This window comes from Rhinoderma darwinii (assembly GCF_050947455.1).
Source record: "Rhinoderma darwinii isolate aRhiDar2 chromosome 5 unlocalized genomic scaffold, aRhiDar2.hap1 SUPER_5_unloc_4, whole genome shotgun sequence".
NCBI classification, from domain to species: Eukaryota; Metazoa; Chordata; class Amphibia; order Anura; family Rhinodermatidae; genus Rhinoderma; species Rhinoderma darwinii.
Window position 1 is genome coordinate 201,246 of NW_027461798.1, and position 24,880 is coordinate 226,125.

Below are 24,880 nucleotides of genomic sequence, written 5' to 3' on the forward strand. Positions count from 1 at the left end.
CACGTGGGATCCATCGCTCTCTAGATTGTACAGTATATTGTGTGTTCCTCCACGTGTCTTCTGTATCATTACTGGTCTACACGTGGGATCCATCAGTCTCTAGGTTGTACAGTATATTGTGTGTTCCTCCACGTGTCTTCTGTATCATTACTGGTCTACACGTGGGGTCCATCGCTCTCTAGATTGTACAGTATATTGTGTGTTCCTCCGCGTGTCTTCTATATCATTACTGGTCTACACGTGGGATCCATCGCTCTCTAGATTGTACAGTATATTGTATGTTCCTCCGCGTGTCTTCTGTATCCTTACTGGTCTACACGTGGGATCCATCGCTCTCTAGATTGTACAGTATATTGTGTGTTCCTCCACGTGTCTTCTGTATCATTACTGGTCTACACGTGGGGTCCATCGCTCTCTAGATTGTACAGTATATTGTGTGTTCCTCCACGTGTCTTCTGTATCATTACTGGTCTACACGTGGGATCCATCGCTCTCTAGATTGTACAGTATATTGTGTGTTCCTCCACGTGTCTTCTGTATCATTACTGGTCTACACGTGGGATCCATCGCTCTCTAGATTGTACAGTATATTGTGTGTTCCTCCTCGTGTCTTCTGTATCATTACTGGTCTACACGTGGGATCCATCGCTCTCTAGATTGTACAGTATATTGTGTGTTCCTCCTCGTGTCTTCTGTATCATTACTGGTCTACACGTGGGATCCATCGCTCTCTAGATTGTACAGTATATTGTGTGTTCCTCCACGTGTCTTCTATATCATTACTGGTCTACACGTGGGATCCATCGCTCTCTAGATTGTACAGTATATTGTGTGTTCCTCCACGTGTCTTCTATATCATTACTGGTCTACACGTGGGATCCATCGCTCTCTAGATTGTACAGTATATTGTGTGTTCCTCCACGTGTCTTGTATATCATTACTGGTCTACACGTGGGATCCATCAGTCTCTAGATTGACCTGTGTTGTCTCTTTCTTCCAGGTATTGGCTCTTGGCTGAGGGTTACATTAGCAGCTTGGATGAACTTCCCTCAGATTGGTTCCTGGAGAGAGAGAACAGAGATGTCCCGGCTGGAGAATCTAGTAACAGAACCTCTCCTGATGCCCTCAGCACTTTGACTTCTTCACAGGAGAAAACTCTTAATCTCCCCGGACTAGAGAAGAGGTCGCCAGTGTCTCTGACCTGCCGCCAGCGCTGCTCCACTCCCTTTTCTCCTACACCATGTCAGTACCCCATGCAAGAAATCCTGGGATCACAGTGGCCATTGGGGCCAAGATCTCCTCCATCTGAAGTTTGGGGTCCAGAGTTTCCAGTTCTGCTTCTTCTGTCTCGCTTTTCGCAATTGTCTGATCCCAGCTCTTGGTTGGTGTCTCGTCCAGTATTGCAGGGTCTTTTGGCTTATGTCACTAGTCACTCACAGCCTTCAAGTCGTGCTGCGAGGCTGCTGCAGCGTCTGACCTGTGACCCTTCTTGTCTGGAAGCATTTATTAGGACAGGAAGTATCTGCACCCTTAGAACCATATTACTCCTAAATGAGTCACCAGATGGAGACCAAGAGCATCGGGTCCGGCACCCGGAGAGGGCAAAAGAACTTGGTAAGAATGTCAAATTGGTGCAGGAAGGTCGTCTTGTAATCTCTCAGAACTATGTTTAGTATGTGGAGCGTGAGAATATGAAGTGTAGACCAGGTCGATTTCTTCTGCTCTAATTCCCTTTCTTTCCAGGGGATTTCGAGCTCTGTGCTGTTCACCACTTCCTGATACTCGCTGTATATACACGGCTGAAGCCGGGAGGGAAAGTGTGGAGCAGCCTCCCTGGCATAGCCGGATCCGTAAGATGCGAGTGTCCGTGCATGCTGCAGCCTGCACTTCACACCAATAAGCAGGATCATAGATTACGTTCCCACTCGTTCAACCCCTTAGATGCTGCAGTCAATAATGACACATGTATAGAAGCGGTCGCGGGTCTGCCATCTTTCCGCTCATGTGCGCTGCCAATGTCTACGGGGCTGGAGGAGACCGCCACGTACCGCGCTACAGACCATTCATTATAGTTGTCCTTCGTGGCAGAACACTCATAGGAGGCGGTTAAAGTAACTTACCCTGAAATGTATAAGTATTTGTCTATTCTACCAGCAATCAAACCATCATTTCTTCAAGTCCTCGAGGGAACTCCAAAAATTATTTTAAAAAAACCAATCAATTTTATTGTACAAAATAATTTTCATTTTTCAGTTTCCAGTGCATTATGTGGTACAATAAAGAGAACCTTTCACCTCCCCATACCGGGGCAGCATGTAATGGGGGGGGGGGGGCTGCACAAACCCTGGGGCACTTTTCACTTTTTTTCTACCTCCCTTCGTTATTTAGATATCGGTGCCGTTCTATTTGGTGCGTGATATATAAATAACCCCCTGCACAGTCACCGGGGCGTGTTACTTGGCTGAGCACTCCGCTGCACCCGTATGGGGAGGTGAAAGGTTCTCCACAATCTACGACATGCAGCTGATGTCGACTGAAAAGTAAAAAAAAAGAAAGTTCTGGCTTTTGGAATGAGGGGAGGAAGAAACGAAAATGTAAAAACTAAAGATGGTTTGCGGCCTCCGGCAGTCCGTCGTGCGCTCCAGGTCCCACATGCCCTTCAGCTTCCATGGTGGACGTGTCTGTCTATGCACTGACGGTCTTTATAAGCGGGTGGTGTCTCTGCGCGGCCGTTATTCCAGTGTTTGATCGTTTCCATGCTGGGACTGAGCAGGTCATTAATAGCCCACGATTATACAGACCCAGAAATACAACCGTGAAATCCACTGAGCCCAGATCCCATGTGAAGGAGCTTCTCCTAGTGACACGTTTTCCTTCTTTGCAGGTCACGCGCTCCTCCGTAATCTTCGTATTCAAGCTGAGTCGCCCTTTGGGGTTGGGATCATTACCCACCTGCTGATATCTGGATCCCCGGGGGAGAGGCAGCAGTGCGCTCTCTGCCTGCCCTTTATTTACAGGTAAACGCATCAAACTAATTCCCCCGTGTGTAACCGCCTCATTTACTTTGTCAGACATGTTTGCGCACTTGTTCCAGGGGTGACTTGAATGTCAGTCGGGCATAACTAGAGCACCAGTAGAGAACTAGTTATACACTCGAAAACAGGAATCCTGAAATATCTGGAGCCGTCACAGCAGAAGCTTCAGGTGGAGAATAATAATAATCTTTATATCTCGCCAACATATTCCACAACATTGTTTACAGACAATATCAGACGTTACATAGTGACACAAGAGCAGTGAGGACGCTGATCACAAGAGCTTACAATCTATGAGGAGAGGAGTGAGGACACTGATCACAAGAGCTTACAATCTATGAGGAGAGGAGTGAGGACACTGATCACAAGAGCTTACAATCTATGAGGAGAGGAGGAGTGAGGACCCTGATCACAAGAGCTTACAATCTATGAGGAGAGGAGTGAGGACGCTGATCACAAGAGCTTACAATCTATGAGGAGAGGAGTGAGGACACTGATCACAAGAGCTTACAATCTATGAGGAGAGGAGGAGTGAGGACCCTGATCACAAGAGCTTACAATCTATGAGGAGAGGAGTGAGGACGCTGATCACAAGAGCTTACAATCTATGAGGAAAAGAGGAGTGAGGACGCTGATCACAAGAGCTTACAATCTATGAGGAGAGGAGGAGTGAGGACACTGATCACAAGAGCTTACAATCTATAAAGAAATAGGAGTGAGGACGCTGGGTCGGTTGTCTCCGTACATCCCACATTTGCTGGAGGGTGTGTGGGGGAGGAGCCATAGAACCAACAAGACTATCAAGGTTCCACAGATGCTGAATTGGGTTGAAGTCTGGTGAATTAGGGGGCCAGGGAAGACCATCAGCATGTATGGGGGAGGACGTGATCTGCAACGGTGTATTCATACCCAGATCACTTCAGAGCCTTCCACGTGGATGAGTGGCCCAGAGAAGGTCATGAAAACCTCCCCCGACCATAACGCTGCCGCCACCGTCTTGTGTTCTTGCAGCAATGGTTGCAGGGTGTTTGTTCTCGGATGTTTCTCACCTGACGCGCCAACGTCCATCCGTTCCATGAAGCAGAAAACATAACTCATCGGAGAAGACAACCCTCTGCCAATCATCCATCAGAGAAGACCACCCTCTACCAATCATCCATCAGTGAAGACAACCCTCTACCAATCATCCATCAGTGAAGACAACCCTTTACCAATCATCCATCAGTGAAGACAACCCTCTACCAATCATCCATCAGAGAAGACAACCCTTTACCAATCATCCATCAGAGAAGACAACCCTTTACCATTCATCCATCGGAGAAGACAACCCTTTACCAATCATCCATCGGAGAAGACAACCCTTTACCAATCATCCATCGGTGAAGACAACCCTCTACCAATCATCCATCAATGAAGACAACCCTTTACCAATCATCCATCAGAGAAGACAACCCTTTACCAATCATCCATCGGAGAAGACAACCCTTTACCATTCATCCATCGGAGAAGACAACCCTTTACCAATCAACCATCGGAGAAGACGACCCTTTACCATTCATCCATCGGAGAAGACAACCCTTTACCAATCATCCATCGGAGAAGACAACCCTTTACCAATCATCAGTGGTCCAATTCCGATACTGCCGTGCACATTGAGGCCTCTTTTGCTCTGCACCATGTTACATAGGAGCAGTGACATCCATCTTCTCCGGAGCCCCATATGCAGTAGGTTCGCTGATGTTTTAGGCACACGTCTGGTAGCCCCCTGGAGATTTTCACGGTGAGCTGCTCTACTGTAGCGTGTCGTTTGTCTCTCACGCACCTTCATAGCCGACGTTCACCTCTCACATCAATGGCACGTGGTGCTCCGCAGTTTCCATGTCGGTTATTCCTAATTGCGCCATTTGTCCACTCACGAGACACTGTCACCACAGCGAACAGTCCACAAACTGCGCCGTGTGAGAAATACCACCACCCCTGGCCCGAAAGCCAATAATCCGCCATTATTACAACTCTGATAAATCGCCACTTTTACCCATGACGACAACGAGTGACGTGATCAGACTATAGCACACCTTATATACCAACCAAGCCCACAACACATCACATCCACCATGGGCTACACGCTGACGGCGAAAGTAGGAGCTGGTTATAATGTGACGTGTGTGTGTGTGTGTGTGTGTGTGTGTGTGTGTGTGTGTGTGTATATATATATATATATATCACTCTCCGACTCTGTTCTACTATGGCCTGAATTCGTGATGCAGAAGCCGCCCCTGTTTCTACACAATAACTTCAGTTCTCAATTGTGTCGCCCTTCACACACAAGTGCTCGACACATCAATACGCAAACATGGCACGCCAATCTGACAACAAACCGACCATTCTCCAGGGTACCTGAGGTCTGATGGTAGAAATCACACTCCAAGGAAGACTTCACAACATACAACTTTAAAAATACTTTCACTTCTGCTAAGCAAACCTATGTATTTGTCTCTCGTCACAAGATTTGTCCCCGTTTCCCCCCCCCCCCCCGCACATCTATCATCTCTGCTGAGAACTAAACATGACTAAATGCCACGGTTCTCCGAGACCTTAACATTGATGGTCTAACCTTCACTGTCTAGTATAAGTGCCTGTTAGGGTATATTATAATATGAAAAAATATAGCTTAAAAAAAAAAGTTTCAAAGTAAGCCCCCTTATTGGACTAATTATTATTATTATTTTTAAACAACGAAATGATACAATTCTAAAAAGTAAAAACCACAAATAAAAAAAACAATGAATACTTTTATGTAGAAAAAAACAAAACAAATTCAACTAGTAAGATTAAGAGGAACATTTTCTCACCTAAAATACTACGAAGCAGCAAGCAAAGAGTTAACAATCTAGGACACACTCCTTTACTATAAACCCCCCATTAAACCACCATCTGTGAAATAGACCTCGCCATAACCGCTGAAAATGTTTATTGGGATGACTACCTTGTCTGCCTCTTACTCAAGGAAAAGAAAAGGAAGGTAAGTAAATATTCATCTTCTTTTTCTTGGCATCACCCATGGGACTTCATATCTAAGACGCAACGCCTTATTGAAAACTGTGGTGCCGAAAGCTGAACGCTAGAAGAAAGGGATATTCAGCCGGTGGCAGCTCAGGCAGGTGTGTACTGAGGCCCAAGATGCCGTCTAAGGGTACTAATTCACCAAGCTCCGTCCAAGAGGCCACAGTGGATCTGGCAGTGCGGACCACCTGGCTAAGGAGGCCTTACCAGCAGCTCGTCCTCTTCTGGCACCCAAAAACTAAAGGAACAGTCTTTCAGTCTGTTTAAAATCTTTGGTTATGTACAAGTAAATGCAGACTGCCCTATAATATCTAGCGGACTGGGGAATTTACTCCTACCGCCGTCTGCGATTCAAAGGGAAGGTAAGAAAATCTTAGATTAAATTAGCACCTGACAAAATTTTAGGAAGAAAAGATTGTACCGTATTCAATCAAATACAGTCTGAGGATCTTAAAAAAGGACGGCAGAAACAACCGCCACCAACAGCAAGACTTTCCAGGAGAGGAACATAAAGTCCACTTCTTACAGAGGTTCAAACGGATCAGAAGACCGACCCCTCCAAACAACTGCGAGACCCCACACAGGATGAGGAGCTCTGATGTTTGTCTAAGAATTTTAGTTCCTTCTATAGAAGGGTCTTCTAAGCTGATTCTTTCATAATTTGAATTCCAGTCAAGCATTTATAGCAGCAAAGTGAAGGCGCAGAGTATTGCCCTCTAAGACGGACTGAAAGTCCTCTTGAAGGAAATCCAGAAGTTCTGAGGTCTGAATAGGGACAGATCGTGTTTTGTGCATCAGATAGAAGAAATGCTCTAGACCTTACAAGTCGAGTTTCTGCGGGAGGACAAAAGGGTCTTTGTAACATTTTGAGAGAGTCCCTGATTCGTTATAGTTAACCTGTCAACGTCCATTCCGTCAGGTGAAGTCTCTTTCAATCTGAGTGCCGAAATTCTGCTTAAAGGATTGAATCCTCCCTGAGGTGAAGCTGCCAATATTGGAAAGCTCTTGCAAGGCCTCCTGGGCCAAAATTATTGCCAGGACGCGGGCCTTGTCTTGGCTAAACTTCTCGAGGCATCTGTAAATCAATGGCAGAGGTGGAAAGAAGTACAGGGACTTCCCTTTCCAGGAGAGGGAAAATGCATTCAGGGCAACTGGGTTGCCTGATTTGCTTAAAGCACAGAATCTTGGGAGCTTTTTGTTGGAGCAGTCGCTATCGGATCTAATGCCGGCTTGCCCCACTTCTCCACCAGTAATGGGCCTGAGGTTCCTCCTGCTGAGCAGATCCGCAGAAATATTCTCACAGCCCCTGATAGAGACAGCTGAAAGGCCGGCTAGATGACATCCCACCCAAGCCATAATCCTTGCACACCGTCTCCAGGAACTTACACCTGATGCCCCCTGCTTGTTGAAGTAGAAGACGTCACAAGGTTGTCTGATTTGAATCTTGACGTGGGCGTTCCTCAACCTGTTCTGAAAATGTGCATAAATCTCACAGCCCTCATCTCTCTACTGCTGTCCTTGCAAGACCACATATCTTGAACCCAGGCATCTTGAATGGGGGAGCACCCCAAACTCAGCTGGAATCATCAGTGGTTAAAATCGCCTATAGTTTACGAGCAAATGATAACCCTAACTGAAGATTCTCCTTTTTCAACCACCACCTCAAGGCGAACATCGTCTTGAGAGTCAAAACAAACATCTTGGCAAGACCCACCTGATCTCTGTTCCAAGCCTGTAGGATCTCTTCTAGTCAAGGTCTTAGATGGGCCTTGGCCCAATAAACTGCCTCTATAGAAGTGATGAGAAGTCCCAAGATCTTCATTGCTGGTGATGTTATGGCTTTACAGGATTGACAGAACCCCTTGATGGATAGCACACTCTGTCTCTGGTGGAAGATAAATCGTGCAGGAGTGTCCCGCTGCATGAAACCTACTTCAGCTACACACTCGGAGAGAGCAGGGACTTCTCCCAATTTGATGATCAACCCGTGATCTTATAAGCACTTGACGACAACCATAATCTAATTTAGCAGACGTTCTGAAGACATATGCCCTCCAGACGTAGAACAGCTGCCAGTACCACTCAGATCTTTTTTTAAAAACGTTTGGAGCCCCGAAGATTATCTATGTTACCATGTTGAAAATAAGCGATTTATTAGAAAATACCTTTTTCTGAGAGGAACAGTATGTGCAGGTAGGCATCCTTGAGATCCAACTTGGAAAGCAAGGCAGTGGCATACCTGGTAGTCTCTATCTTGAATTTCTTCTGGAGACACAGGTGGAGGCCTCTCAGGTCTATGATGAGTCTCCAATTATTGTCCGGTTTTGGCACTAGGAACACCAGAGAGTAGTAACCTCTTCTGTACTCTAAGACCTGCTTTATCCAAAATGTTTCCAGTAATCTAGCAATGTAAGGGCTTGTAGGGTTCATAAAACTTTCTGGAGGGAACTAGGGAGTAACTAACACGGATAATGTTCAATACCCATGCATCTGAAGTAGAAGTCTACCAAATGTGCAAGAAATGTCTCAGCCTTGCCCTAACCCAGGGACACCACAACCTAGCTGTCATGTACTCTCTGCCTGTGGCTCCCTCGGTCTCCAGGACATCGAGAGTTACTGAGGCAGTCTGCAGCCAATAGGAGCTCAGGAGAGTCCGGCCAATCATAGCCTGGCTGATGTTCCTGAGCTCCCGCCCTCTCCTTATTTGGTTCAGCCTGGGGGTAGTTGGCCTTGTCTGTAATTAGAGTTTCCTTGCCTGGTGCTTTCCCTTGTTTCAGACTCCCCTGACCGACTTCCTTTTTTACTTCTTGTGACCCCTGACCCCGGCTGGACACCTGACTTTTCTTTGCCTTCTGACTTTTGATTTTTTTCCGCACTCTCCCAGTTTGACCCTGCCTGCCTGACTCCGCCTTTTGCGCCCAGACTTGTCCGCGGCGCAATTGCCCTGCCTATCCCTCCGTGTACTTCCCATAGACCCTTTGTTATTTCGTACTGTCTCTGTCTTATCTGTCAGTTTCACTTGTACCAGTATAGGGAACGCGGCCCTGTTGTGCGCCTTCGTTTTAGGTTGGGTCGCACAAGTAGGTAGGGACAGAGGTTTGGGAAGAACAGTGACCGCACTGTTTACTGTGTGTTTGTTCATGACACTAGCGTTACAAATCAGACTTTGCATTAGCAGTTGTGGGCTTTTTGCGACCCTTGTCACTTTCCAACGTCTTTCTTCCAGTAGGATCTTGCCTGCCAAAGAGACGAAAAAAGCTTTTTCTTTTGGGGGGAGAAGATCTAAATGTTTGTGCTGTACTGGAAGAAATGGAACTTCTTCTCATTAAGCGATTTTAAGGCATTCGTCAGTTGATCACCAAACAGAAAACCAGGCTGGGAACAAAAGTGTTTCTAGGACGCCATATCCCCGTTCCAGGACTTGAGACAAATAGCCTGTTTGCCCAAATTTGAGAGGCCCATCTGCTTTGATAATAGATGAGGTTCGTCCAGCGGGACATCACACAAAAAAATCAGCCATAGTCTTCACATTGTCTATCGACATTAGAATCTCGTCTCTGGGAGTAACTTCTAACTTGTTCACCAAATCCTGACAGATCTAGGCACAGAGCGCAGTACAAGCATAAACGGTTCTTCTTCATGAGAGAAGCATCTTCTGCAGGAAAACAGACTTCATAAAGAGCCTGGCTACAGCGGAGTCAACCCTAGCAGGGAAATGCCGCTTTCCAGACTCTTCTCGTCAATCCTATACAGTGATTTAAATTTGACCCCACGGTCTTGCTTCTTATCTGGTACTGACCAGTGGACACAGGCTAAAATATTCTAAAACAGGCTCCCTATAAGAAAGGTGAAGTCTTTTTTTCTTTTCAAAGTAGAACCGGGACTTCCTCCCTTCTTTAGGAAAATCTTGATTCTTCACCTCCACTGAGGCCTTAACTGACTTCATTAGCTCCGACATCTGCTCCTTCCTAAACAGAAAGTTATCTTCAGCCTCACTGTCTGACCCAGAAGATGCAGAGATTTTGTAGCCAGTTTCTATCCAGACCTATCCTCCTCAGAGATCGATGGGTCCTGGCCAGAAGCCAAGGATCTAGAGGAATGGTCACTAGCGACAGCAACATCTCTAAGTCTCCATTAAGCTGGCCCTTGATTCATAAAAACCAGCACACTCTGCCGCTGCAGAGTGTCCTCTGGCTGTTCCTCCTGCAGAGCCGGTGTCTGGACTTCCTCTTGGAAGCTCCCTCTCTAGACTCCGTAGGTAAGTTGGACATCCGGAAGTCACGCAGGTGCTATATTAGAAAAGTTGTTTTTTTTCCTGGCAACCGCAGATGCAGCACAGACGAATGCCTTCTTCCTGCCGCCCCACAGATGATCCAGTTTCAGGAACCTCACCAGACACCCCTGGTGACTAATAGATGTTCTTTTTGATCCTCGATGCCCACAAGTCTGGTAGAAACACTCCACCGGGTTCATGGAACTAATACAAAAACTGGTGGGACACCCTCAGCTGGGATGGAGCACTCCTGGGTAAAAAAAGAGCGAAAAATTACTAGAGAACATTAAAATAACTGAAATTTAAAACCTGCTGCTTACCGAGCTGGATAGGGCTCGCCCTCCGTCCGACCACCTATGTCCTATTGGGACCGCAAAAAAAAGAATCAGATTGTGGTGTAATGGGGTGTTTTATAGTAAAGGAGACGTGTCCTATATTGTTAACTCCTAACTAGTATGTTCTGTCCTAGGTCGGGAACATAATCCCATGTGGGCTGCCAAGGACAATAAGGAAAAACCACTTTCAGGGTTAGGGCTAAAATGACAATTTAGACCCCTTCCGGCACTTGGATGTGCGATTATGTCCTAACTGGGGTGTTCTTACTACAATAGAATGTTCTAGGACTTTCAAGGCTCATTCCTTAACCGGTTATGGGGTCAGTCTTGTTAATTTGTTGACATTATTTATTTGACTTCCATTGTGTTTTTAATGCAGGCGCTGAGTGGACTTCATGTCCGGCCGATCTTCTGCCGCCATCCTGATGTCTTCTAACCATTGTCCCACCTCTCTTCTATATTCTAGGAAACATTCTCCTCACCGGCAGCAATTGTTTGATGGAGCTCTTCAGTTAGTTTTGGAAACCTTGATGCTTTCTGTGGATCCAGTTTACTTTTTCCACGCCTCCGAATGTCTTTCCTCTTTAATAACCCCTGAGGATTGCTCGGAACCTGCTGTATCCCCTTCATTAGCCTCCCCAAAGTGCCCTTACCTGGAGCTCCTTTCTCAGGGCCATGGAGATGTGGTATTTGTCTTGGATGGAGGAGACCGTGTCGTGGGGAGTAGAGTGGTGGTTTCCAGTAAATGTGACGTGTTCAGAGCTATGCTGCAAGGTGGCTATGCTGAAGCGCAGCAGCGGGAGGTCCATGTGCGGGAGGTTCCATCTTCTGCCTTCCTGCCATTGCTCCACTACCTCCATGGCTGCTCCCAGGAGTCCCTGTGTCCTACTTTGCAGGGACTGAGAGCTGTGTCGGGATTAGAGCTGGCCCAGTCTCCGCTGGCGTTCACGTTGGTAGCTGCTGGCAGATTTCTGTTACCTGGTCTGCAGAGTGTGCTGGAAAGTGCAGTGCGAGACTGTCTGTTAACCCTTGAGAGTCTGCCCTCTGTCTACAGCTTTGCAGAGATGTATGAAAGTGCTACGCTCAGAAGAAACTGCTGCTCTTACCTCCTGAGAAGGCCTCATCCCCCTCAGAAGCGTGCGCATGCCCTCCTCCAGCTGTGTAACCGAGCTCACGACAAGCAGCGGCTTTCCCGGCTCCTAGAAGACCTCGCTCAAGATAGAAATTGACTTCTTTTCTTTTTTTTCTTCTACATCGTGCCTTGGCCTGACTGAAAGGAAAGTCCTTTCCAGCTTACCTACCTCTCCACGCGCTCTGCTCCTTCCCTTTATCTGCCCTACGGTGTACGATATCATTTGGCGACTTCCTACAGCAAATGTGACAACAGTCTAGAAGTTGCCAGCGCAGCCCATATTGGGTGTAAAATAAAGTTATACCGTATACATTGCCGGCCTGTATTTACTCATAAATGCTGCCAACACGGAAAAGGAAGGATTGGGCGACTTTTTGACTTGCATGTAGAGGAGGTGTGATGTGTGTGTATATATAGTGTTACATGTAGAGGAGGTGTGATGTGTGTGTATAGTGTTACATGTAGAGGAGGTGTGATGTGTGTGTATAGTGTTACATGTAGAGGAGGTGTGATGTGTGTGTATAGTGTTACATGTAGAGGAGGTGTGATGTGTGTGTATAGTGTTACATGTAGAGGAGGTGTGATGTGTGTGTATAGTGTTACATGTAGAGGAGGTGTGATGTGTGTGTATAGTATTACATGTAGAGGAGGTGTGATGTGTGTATATAGTGTTACATGTAGAGAAGGTGTGGTGTGTATATAGTGTTACATGTAGAGGAGGTGTGATGTGTGTGTATAGTGTTACATGTAGAGGAGGTGTGATGTGTGTGTATATAGTGTTACATGTAGAGGAGGTGTGATGTGTGTGTATATAGTGTTACATGTAGAGGAGGTGTGATGTGTGTGTATATAGTGTTACATGTAGAGGAGGTGTGATGTGTGTGTATAGTGTTACATGTAGAGGAGGTGTGATGTGTGTGTATAGTGTTACATGTAGAGGAGGTGTGATGTGTGTGTATAGTGTTACATGTAGAGGAGGTGTGATGTGTGTGTATAGTGTTACATGTAGAGGAGGTGTGATGTGTGTGTATAGTGTTACATGTAGAGGAGGTGTGATGTGTGTGTATAGTATTACATGTAGAGGAGGTGTGATGTGTGTATATAGTGTTACATGTAGAGAAGGTGTGGTGTGTATATAGTGTTACATGTAGAGGAGGTGTGATGTGTGTGTATAGTGTTACATGTAGAGGAGGTGTGATGTGTGTGTATATAGTGTTACATGTAGAGGAGGTGTGATGTGTGTGTATATAGTGTTACATGTAGAGGAGGTGTGATGTGTGTGTGTGTGTATATAGTGTTACATGGGTGGAACTAGAAAGGGAGGTAAACACTGAAAAAATTACTTTTGGTGTAATCTATAGACCCCCCAATATAACTGAGGAGATGGAAGTTCAGCTATATAAACAGATGGAGCGGGCTGCACAGGCGGGTACTGTAGTGATAATGGGAGATTTTAATTTCCGGGATATTAATTGGTGTCATGGTTCGGCTTCAACTGCAAAGGGGAGACATTTCCTCAACCTGTTGCAGGAAAATTTTATGGGCCAGTTTGTGGAAGACCCGACTAGAGGTGAAGCTCTGTTGGATCTGGTCATTTCTAATAATGCAGATCTTGTTGGGAATGTCAATGTTCGTGAAAACCTCGGTAACAGTGATCATAATATAGTTACATTTTACCTATACTGTAAAAAACAAACGCAGGCTGGGAGGGCAAAAACATTTAATTTTAAGAAAGCCAATTTCCCCAGGATGAGGCGGCAATTCAGGATATAGACTGGGAAGAACTAATGTCTAATAATGGGACAAATGATAAATGGGAGATTTTCACATCTACTTTGAGTTATTATAGTGCAAAATTTATTCCTACAGGTAATAAGTATAAACGACTCAAATTAAACCCCACATGGCTTACACCTTCTGTGAAAGGGGCAATACATGACAAAAAAAGGGCATTTAAAAAATACAAATCTGAGGGTACAGCTGTAGCCTTTGTAAAATATAAAGAGCTTAATAAAATCTGTAAAAATGTAATAAAATTAGCAAAAATACAAAATGAAAGGCAGGTGGCCAGGGATAGTAAAACAAATCCTAAAAAATTCTTCAAGCATATAAATGCAAAAAAGCCAAGGTCTGAACATGTAGGACCCCTAGATAATGGTAATGGGGAGTTGATCACAGGGGATCAAGAGAAGGCAGAGTTACTAAATGGGTTCTTTAGCTCTGTATATACAACAGAAGAAAGAGCAGCTGATGTAGCCGGTGCCAGTGCTGAGGAGCTGATGTAGCCGGGGCCAGTGCTGAGCAGCTGATGTAGCCGGTGCCAGTGCTGAGGAGCTGATGTAGCCGGTGCCAGTGCTGAGGAGCTGATGTAGCCGGTGCCAGTGCTGAGGAGCTGATGTAGCCAGTGCCAGTGCTGAGGAGCTGATGTAGCCGGTGCCAGTGCTGTGGAGCTGATGTAGCCGGTGCCAGTGCTGAGGAGCTGATGTAGCCGGTGCCAGTGCTGAGGAGCTGATGTAGCCGCTGCCAGTGCTGAGGAGCTGATGTAGCCGGTGCCAGTGCTGAGGAGCTGATGTAGCCGCTGCCAGTGCTGTTAATATATCAGTTGATATACTGAATTGGATGAATGTAGAGATGGTCCAAGCTAAATTAAATAAAATAAATGTGCACAAGGCCCCGGGACCAGATGGGTTACACCCTAGAATTCTTAAAGAGCTTAGTTCAGTTATTTCTGTCCCCCTTTTCATAATATTCAGAGAATCTCTAGTGACTGGTATAGTGCCAAGGGACTGGCGCAGGGCAAATGTGGTGCCTATTTTCAAAAAGGGCTCTAGGTCTTCCCCGGGTAATTATAGACCAGTAAGCTTAACATCCATCGTGGGGAAAATGTTTGAGGGGCTATTGAGGGACTATATACAGGATTATGTGACAATAAATAGTATTATAAGTGACAGCCAGCACGGTTTTACTAAGGACAGAAGTTGTCAAACTAACCTAATCTGTTTATATGAGAGGTGAGCAGAAGTCTAGACAGAGGGGCCGCTGTGGATTTAGTGTTTTTGGACTTTGCAAAGGCATTTGACACTGTCCCCCATAGACGCCTAATGGGTAAATTAAGGACTATAGGTTTAGAAAATATAGTTTGTAATTGGATTGAGAATTGGCTCAAGGACCGTATCCAGAGGGTTGTGGTCAATGATTCCTTCTCTGAATGGTCACCGGTTATAAGTGGTGTACCCCAGGGTTCAGTGCTGGGACCACTATTATTCACCTTATTTATTAATGATATAGAGGATGGGATTAATAGCACTATTTCTATTTTTGCAGATGACACCAAGCTATGCAATATAGTTCAGTCTATGGAAGATGTTCATGAATTACAGGCAGATTTAAACAAACTAAGTGTTTGGGCGTCCACTTGGCAGATGAAGTTTAATGTAGATAAATGTAAAGTTATGCATCTGGGTACGAAAAACCTGCAGCATCATATGTCCTAGGGGGCGCTACACTGGCGGATTCACTTGTTGAGAAGGATCTGGGTGTAATAATCTGCATGCATCATATGTCCTAGGGGGCGCTACACTGGCGGATTCACTTGTTGAGAAGGATCTGGGTGTTCTTGTAAATCATAAACTCAATAACAGCATGCAGTGTCAATCAGCTGCTTCAAAGGCCAGCAGGATATTGTCGTGTATTAAAAGAGGCATGGACTCGCGGGACAGAGATGTAATATTACCACTTTACAAAGCATTAGTGAGGCCTCATCTAGAATATGCAGTTCAGTTCTGGGCTCCAGTTCATAGAAAGGATGCCCTGGAGTTGGAAAAAATACAAAGAAGAGCAACGAAGCTAATAAGGGGCATGGAGAATTTAAGTTATGAGGAAAGATTGAAAGAATTAAACCTATTTAGCCTTGAAAAAAGACGACTAAGGGGGGACATGATTAACTTATATAAATATATTAAGGGCACATACAAAAAATATGGTGAAATCCTGTTCCATGTAAAACCCCCTCAAAAAACAAGGGGGCACTCCCTCCGTCTGGAGAAAAAAAGGTTCAACCTGCAGAGGCGACAAGGCTTCTTTACAGTGAGAACGGTGAATTTATGGAATAGCCACCGCAGGAGCTGGTCACAGCAGGGACAGGAGACACCGCAGGAGCCGTCACAGCAGGGACAGTAGACACCGCAGGAGCTGGTCACAGCAGGGACAGGAGACACCGCAGGAGCCGTCACAGCAGGGACAGTAGACACCGCAGGAGCCGTCACAGCAGGGACAGGAGACACCGCAGGAGCCGTCACAGCAGGGACAGGAGACACCGCAGGAGCCGTCACAGCAGGGACAGGAGACACCGCAGGAGCCGTCACAGCAGGGACAGTAGACACCGCAGGAGCCGTCACAGCAGGGACAGGAGACACCGCAGGAGCCGTCACAGCAGGGACAGTAGATGGGTTTAAAAAAGGGTTAGATAATTTCCTAGAACAAAAAAATATTAGCTCCTATGTGTAGAAATTTTTCCTTCTCCTTTTCCCTTCCCTTGGTTGAACTTGGTGGACATGTGTCTTTTTTCAGCCGTGCTAACTATGTAACTATGTAGAGGAGGTGTGATGTGTGTATATAGTGTTACATGTAGAGGAGGTGTGATGTGTGTGTATATAGTGTTACATGTAGAGAAGGTGTGATGTGTGTGTATATAGTGTTACATGTTGAGGAGGTGTGATGTGTGTATAGTGTTACATGTAGAGGAGGTGTGATGTGTGTATAGTGTTACATGTAGAGGAGGTGTGATGTGTGTGTATAGTGTTACATGTAGAGGAGGTGTGATGTGTGTGTATATAGTGTTACATGTAGAGGAGGTGTGATGTGTGTATAGTGTTACATGTAGAGGAGGTGTGATGTGTGTATAGTGTTACATGTAGAGGAGGTGTGATGTGTGTGTGTATAGTGTTACATGTAGAGGAGGTGTGATGTGTGTGTATATAGTGTTACATGTAGAGGAGGTGTGATGTGTATATATATTGTTACATGTAGAGGAGGTGTGATGTGTGTGTGTGTATATAGTGTTACATGTAGAGAAGGTGTGATGTGTGTGTATATAGTGTTACATGTAGAGGAGGTGTGATGTGTGTATAGTGTTACATGTAGAGGAGGTGTGATGTGTGTATATAGTGTTACATGTAGAGGAGGTGTGATGTGTGTGTATATAGTGTTACATGTAGAGAAGGTGTGATGTGTGTGTATATAGTGTTACATGTTGAGGAGGTGTGATGTGTGTATAGTGTTACATGTAGAGGAGGTGTGATGTGTGTATAGTGTTACATGTAGAGGAGGTGTGATGTGTGTGTATAGTGTTACATGTAGAGGAGGTGTGATGTGTGTGTATATAGTGTTACATGTAGAGGAGGTGTGATGTGTGTATAGTGTTACATGTAGAGGAGGTGTGATGTGTGTATAGTGTTACATGTAGAGGAGGTGTGATGTGTGTGTGTATAGTGTTACATGTAGAGGAGGTGTGATGTGTGTGTATATAGTGTTACATGTAGAGGAGGTGTGATGTGTATATATATTGTTACATGTAGAGGAGGTGTGATGTGTGTATAGTGTTACATGTAGAGGAGGTGTGATGTGTGTGTGTATAGTGTTACATGTAGAGGAGGTGTGATGTGTGTGTGTATAGTGTTACATGTAGAGAAGGTGTGATGTGTATATAGTATTACATGTAGAGGAGGTGTGATGTGTGTGTATATAGTGTTACATGTAGAGGGGGTGTGATGTGTGTATATAGTGTTACATGTAGAGGGGGTGTGATGTGTGTATATAGTGTTACATGTAGAGAAGGTGTGATGTGTGTGTGTGTGTATATAGTGTTACATGTAGAGGAGGTGTGATGTGTGTATATAGTGTTACATGTAGAGGAGGTGTGATGTGTGTATATAGTGTTACATGTAGAGAAGGTGTGATGTGTATATAGTATTACATGTAGAGGAGGTGTGATGTGTGTGTATATAGTGTTACATGTAGAGGGGGTGTGATGTGTGTATATAGTGTTACATGTAGAGGGGGTGTGATGTGTGTGTATAGTGTTACATGTAGAGGGGGTGTGATGTGTATATAATGTTACATGTAGAGGAGGTGTGATGTGTGTGTATAGTGTTACATGTAGAGAAGGTGTGATGTGTGTGTATAGTGTTACATGTAGAGGAGGTGTGATGTGTGTGTATAGTGTTACATGTAGAGAAGGTGTGATGTGTATATAGTGTTACATGTAGAGGAGGTGTGATGTGTGTATAGTGTTACATGTAGAGGAGATGTGATGTGTGTGTATATAGTGTTACATGTAGAGGAGGTGTGATGTTTGTATAGTGTTACATGTAGAGGAGGTGTGATGTGTATATAGTGTTACATGTAGAGGAGGTGTGATGTGTGTATATAGTGTTACATGTAGAGGAGGTGTGATGTGTGTATATAGTGTTACATGTAGAGGAGGTGTGATGTGTGTATATAGTGTTACATGTAGAGGAGGTGTGATGTGTGTATAGTATTACATGTAGAGGAGGTGTGATGTGTGTGTATATAGTGTTACATGTAGAGGAGGTGTGATGTGTGTGTATATAGTGTTACATGTAGAGAAGGTGTGATGTGTGTATAGTGTTACATGTAGAGGAGGTGTGATGTGTGTATATAGTGTTACATGTAGAGGAGGTGTGATGTGTGTGTGTGTATATAGTGTTACATGTAGAGGAGGTGTGATGTGTGTGTATATAGTGTTACATGTAGAGGAGGTGTGATGTGTGTATAGTGTTACATGTAGAGGAGGTGTGATGTGTGTATAGTGTTACATGTAGAGGAGGTGTGATGTGTGTGTGTATAGTGTTACATGTAGAGGAGGTGTGATGTGTGTGTATATAGTGTTACATGTAGAGGAGGTGTGATGTGTATATATATTGTTACATGTAGAGGAGGTGTGATGTGTGTATAGTGTTACATGTAGAGGAGGTGTGATGTGTGTGTGTGTATATAGTGTTACATGTAGAGGAGGTGTGATGTGTGTGTATATAGTGTTACATGTAGAGAAGGTGTGATGTGTGTATAGTGTTACATGTAGAGGGGGTGTGATGTGTGTATATAGTGTTACATGTAGAGAAGGTGTGATGTGTGTGTGTGGTGGTACATGTTTGGGATGTGTGTGGTGGTACAAGTTTAGGGGGTGTTGTGTGTGTGTGGTGGTACATGTTTGGGATGTGTGTGTGTAGTGTTACATGTTTGGGATGTTGTGTGTGTAGTGTTGTGTTGTGTTACATGTTTGGGGTGGTGTGTGTGTGTGTGTGTGTGGTGGCACATGTTTGGGGTGTTTGTGTGTGTGTGTGTAGTGTTACATGTTTGGGATGTTGTGTGTGTTGTGTTACATGTTTGGGGTGTTGTGTGTGTCTAGTGTTACATGTTTGGGGTGTTGTGTGTGTGTGTCTAGTGTTACATGTTTGGACCGGGTGCTGCTGGATGGTGGATGCGGCAGAACCCGGCGCTGAACTTGCGAACAATACATGAAATCGGATACGTCGCTGGAGCTCCCGGGGAGCCGGGCAGGTAACGTTTTTATTTTTGGCTCCTGCACAGATCCGCTCTACATCCGTCTCCCTCCGGACTTTCTGTAACAGCTGGAGGAGAACTGACCGGGACGGACACATGAACAGCCCCTTATCTGCAGCCCCTTCTCCTTCCTTCTCTGTGAAGTGACAGGAAATTGTTTCCAGAGATGAGAAATGAGGAAATGAAATGACACTGAGGAAAAGCAATACAGGAAAAGAGACAGTCCAAGACAGACCACATACACTGAGACACCCAGAGACAGACTGCACATACAATGAGACACCCAGAGACAGACTGCACATACACTGAGACACCCAGAGACAGACTGCACATACACTGAGACACCCAGAGACAGACTGCACATACAATGAGACATCCAGAGACAGACTGCGCATACAATGAGACACCCAGAGACAGACTGCACATACAATGAGACATCCAGAGACAGACTGCACATACAATGAGACATCCAGAGACAGACTGCACATACAATGAGACACCCAGAGACAGACTGCACATAAAATGAGACATCCAGAGACAGACTGCACATACAATGAGACACCCAGAGACAGACTGCACATACACTGAGACACCCAGAGACAGACTGCACATACACTGAGACACCCAGAGACAGACTGCACATACACTGAGACACCCAGAGACAGACTGCACATACACTGAGACACCCAGAGACAGACTGCACATACACTGAGACACCCAGAGACAGACTGCACATACAATGAGACACCCAGAGACAGACTGCACATACACTGAGACACCCAGAGACAGACTGCACATACAATGAGACACCCAGAGACAGACTGCACATACACTGAGACACTCGGAGACAGACTGCACATACAATGAGACACCCAGAGACAGACTGCACATACAATGAGACACCCAGAGACAGACTGCACATACGATGAGACAGACTGCACATACAATGAGACAGACTGCACATACACTGAGACACCCAGAGACAGACTGCACATACAATGAGACATCCAGAGACAGACTGCACATACAATGAGACATCCAGAGACAGACTGCACATACAATGAGACACCCAGAGACAGACTGCACATACAATGAGACACCCAGAGACAGACTGCACATACAATGAGACATCCAGAGACAGACTGCACATACAATGTGACATCCAGAGACAGACTGCACATACAATGAGACAGACTGCACATACAATGAGACACCCAGAGACAGACTGCACATACAATGAGACAGACTGCACATACAATGAGACATCCAGACACAGACTGCACATACAATGAGACATCCAGAGACAGACTGCACATACAATGAGACACCCAGAGACAGACTGCACATACAATGAGACACCCAGAGACAGACTGCACATACAATGAGACTCCCAGAGACGGTGCACATACAATGATACATCCAGAGACAGACTGCACATACAATGAGACATCCAGAGACAGACTGCACATACAATGAGACACCCAGAGACAGACTGCACATACAATGAGACATCCAGAGACAGACTGCACATACAATGAAACACCCAGAGACAGACTGCACATACAATGAGACACCCAGAGACAGACTGCACATACAATGAGACACCCAGAGACAGACTGCACATACAATGAGACATCCAGAGACAGACTGCACATACAATGAGACATCCAGAGACAGACTGCACATACACTGAGACACCCAGAGACAGACTGCACATACAATGAGACAGACAGCACATACAATGAAACACCCAGAGACAGACTGCACATACAATGAGACATCCAGAGACAGACTGCACATACAATGAGACACCCAGAGACAGACTGCACATACAATGAGACACCCAGAGACAGACTGCACATACAATGAGACACCCAGAGACAGACTGCACATACAATGAGACATCCAGAGACAGACTGCACATACAATGAGACAGACAGCACATACAATGAGACATCCAGAGACAGACTGCACATACAATGAGTGACATCCAGAGACAGACTGCACATACAATGAGACACCCAGAGACAGACTGCACATACAATGAGACACCCAGAGACAGACTGCACATACAATGAGACACCCAGAGACAGACTGCACATACAATGAGACACCCAGAGACAGACTGCACATACAATGAGACAGACTGCACATACAATGAGACAGACTGCACATACACTGAGACACCCAGAGACAGACTGCACATACAATGAGACATCCAGAGACAGACTGCACATACAATGAGACATCCAGAGACAGACTGCACATACAATGAGACACCCAGAGACAGACTGCACATACAATGAGACATCCAGAGACAGACTGCACATACAATGAGACAGACAGCACATACAATGAGACATCCAGAGACAGACTGCACATACAATGAGACATCCAGAGACAGACTGCACATACAATGAGACATCCAGAGACAGACTGCACATACAATGAGACACCCAGAGACAGACTGCACATACAATGAGACATCCAGAGACAGACTGCACATACAATGAGACACCCAGAGACAGACTGCACATACAATGAGACACCCAGAGACAGACTGCACATACAATGAGACATCCAGAGACAGACTGCACATACAATGAGACACCCAGAGACAGACTGCACATACAATGAGACAGACAGCACATACAATGAGACATCCAGAGACAGACTGCACATACAATGAGACACCCAGAGACAGACTGCACATACAATGAGACACCCAGAGACAGACTGCACATACAATGAGACACCCAGAGACAGACTGCACATACAATGAGACAGACTGCACATACACTGAGACACCCAGAGACAGACTGCACATACAATGAGACATCCAGAGACAGACTGCACATACAATGAGACATCCAGAGACGGTGCACATACAATGAGCTTTGTGACAGTGCTTGTTCCGGTTAGTGGGATTGGAGAGCGCCACATGCTTTTCCTGCTGTCTCTTTTGCTCAATGTTTATTTCTGCTCCATAGAAGAGACTTCTGTTACCCATAAAAGGAGAAAAAGAGACGAGAAAGAACCTCCCAAACCCGCGCTCCATCCCCATTCCTCATCTCCGCGCTCACATTCTCCTCCACAGCCCGACCCCAAGTATGTCTCCATGCTCTTATGCCAGCTGTCTAATTCTTTTCCCTAGAACGCTCCTATTCTCCACAGCAAACTCTTATCCTATTCACACTGGAAGCCGCACTCGCCCTGTCATCTAGTCTGCACTGCGCTCTCCTCTCCTCTCTCTTATACTGCGCTCTCCTCTACTCTCTCTTATACTGCGCTCTCCTCTGTTCTCTCTTATACTGCGCTCTCCTCTACTCTCTCTTATACTGCGCTCTCCTCTGTTCTCTCTTATACTGCGCTCTCCTCTACTCTCTCTTATACTGCGCTCTCCTCTACTCTCTCTTATACTGCGCTCTCCTCTGTTCTCTCTTATACTGCGCTCTCCTCTACTCTCTCTTATACTGCGCTCTCCTCTACTCTCTCTTATACTGCGCTCTCCTCTGTTCTCTCTTATACTGCGCTCTCCTCTACTCTCTCTTATACTGCGCTCTCCTCTACTCTCTCTTATACTGCGCTCTGTTCTCTCTTATACTGCGCTCTCCTCTACTCTCTCTTATACTGCGCTCTCCTCTCCTCTCTCTTATACTGCGCTCTCCTCTCCTCTCTCTTATACTGCGCTCTCCTCTCTCTTATACTGCGCTCTCCTCTACTCTCTCTTATACTGCGCTCTGTTCTCTCTTATACTGCGCTCTCCTCTACTCTCTCTTATACTGCGCTCTCCTCTACTCTCTCTTATACTGCGCTCTCCTCTACTCTCTCTTATACTGCGCTCTCCTCTCTCTTATACTGCGCTCTCCTCTACTCTCTCTTATACTGCGCTCTCCTCTACACTCTCTTATACTGCGCTCTCCTCTACTCTCTCTTATACTGCGCTCTCCTCTCTCTCTTATACTGCGCTCTCCTCTACTCTCTCTTATACTGCGCTCTCCTCTCTCTTATACTGCGCTCTCCTCTACTCTCTCTTATACTGCGCTCTCCTCTACTCTCTCTTATACTGCGCTCTCCTCTACTCTCTTATACTGCGCTCTCCTCTGTTCTCTCTTATACTGCGCTCTCCTCTACTCTCTCTTATACTGCGCTCTCCTCTACTCTCTCTTATACTGCGCTCTCCTCTACTCTCTCTTATACTGCGCTCTCCTCTACTCTCTCTTATACTGCGCTCTCCTCTACTCTCTCTTATACTGCGCTCTCCTCTGTTCTCTCTTATACTGCGCTCTCCTCTATTCTCTTATACTGCGCTCTCCTCTACTCTCTCTTATACTGCGCTCTCCTCTACTCTCTCTTATACTGCGCTCTCCTCTCTCTTATACTGCGCTCTCCTCTACTCTCTCTTATACTGCGCTCTCCTCTCTCTTATACTGCGCTCTCCTCTACTCTCTTATACTGCGCTCTCCTCTACTCTCTCTTATACTGCGTTCTCCTCTACTCTCTCTTATACTTCGCTCTCCTCTACTCTCTCTTATACTGCGCTCTCCTCTCTCTTATACTGCGCTCTCCTCTACTCTCTCTTATACTGCGCTCTCCTCTCCTCTCTCTTATACTGCGCTCTCCTCTCTCTTATACTGCGCTCTCCTCTACTCTCTTATACTGCGCTCTCCTCTACTCTCTCTTATACTGCGCTCTCCTCTACTCTCTCTTATACTGCGCTCTGTTCTCTCTTATACTGCGCTCTCCTCTACTCTCTCTTATACTGCGCTCTCCTCTACTCTCTCTTATACTGCGCTCTCCTCTACTCTCTCTATTACCGCGCTCTCCTCTACTTTCTCTTATACTGCGCTCTCCTCTACTCTCTCTTATACTGCGCTCTCCTCTACACTCTCTTATACTGCGCTCTCCTCTACTCTCTCTTATACTGCGCTCTGTTCTCTCTTATACTGCGCTCTCCTCTCCTCTCTCTTATACTGCGCTCTCCTCTACTTTCTCTTATACTGCGCTCTCCTCTACTCTCTCTTATACTGCGCTCTCCTCTACTCTCTCTTATACTTGCGCTCTGTTCTCTCTTATACTGCGCTCTCCTCTACTCTCTCTTATACTGCGCTCTCCTCTCCTCTCTCTTATACTGCGCTCTCCTCTCCTCTCTCTTATACTGCGCTCTCCTCTCTCTTATACTGCGCTCTCCTCTACTCTCTCTTATACTGCGCTCTGTTCTCTCTTATACTGCGCTCTCCTCTACTCTCTCTTATACTGCGCTCTCCTCTACTCTCTCTTATACTGCGCTCTCCTCTACTCTCTCTTATACTGCGCTCTCCTCTCTCTTATACTGCGCTCTCCTCTACTCTCTCTTATACTGCGCTCTCCTCTACACTCTCTTATACTGCGCTCTCCTCTACTCTCTATTATACTGCGCTCTCCTCTCTCTCTTATACTGCGCTCTCCTCTACTCTCT

General features: G+C 45.7%; 1 protein-coding gene across 1 annotated transcript in view; it reads left to right on the plus strand.

The window, feature by feature from the left end:
- LOC142692702 (armadillo repeat-containing protein 5-like) overlaps window positions 1–12,153 on the plus strand; it is a 31,280-nt gene extending 19,127 nt beyond the window's left edge. Inside the window, exons 5-7 of the mRNA XM_075847601.1 lie at window positions 1,001–1,614; window positions 2,885–3,017; window positions 11,173–12,153. Coding sequence (XP_075703716.1) covers window positions 1,001–1,614; window positions 2,885–3,017; window positions 11,173–11,935 — 1,510 coding nt within the window. The 3' untranslated portion in view covers window positions 11,936–12,153. The remainder of the gene's footprint in view (window positions 1–1,000; window positions 1,615–2,884; window positions 3,018–11,172) is intronic.
- Window positions 12,154–24,880: the final 12,727 nt, after the last annotated feature.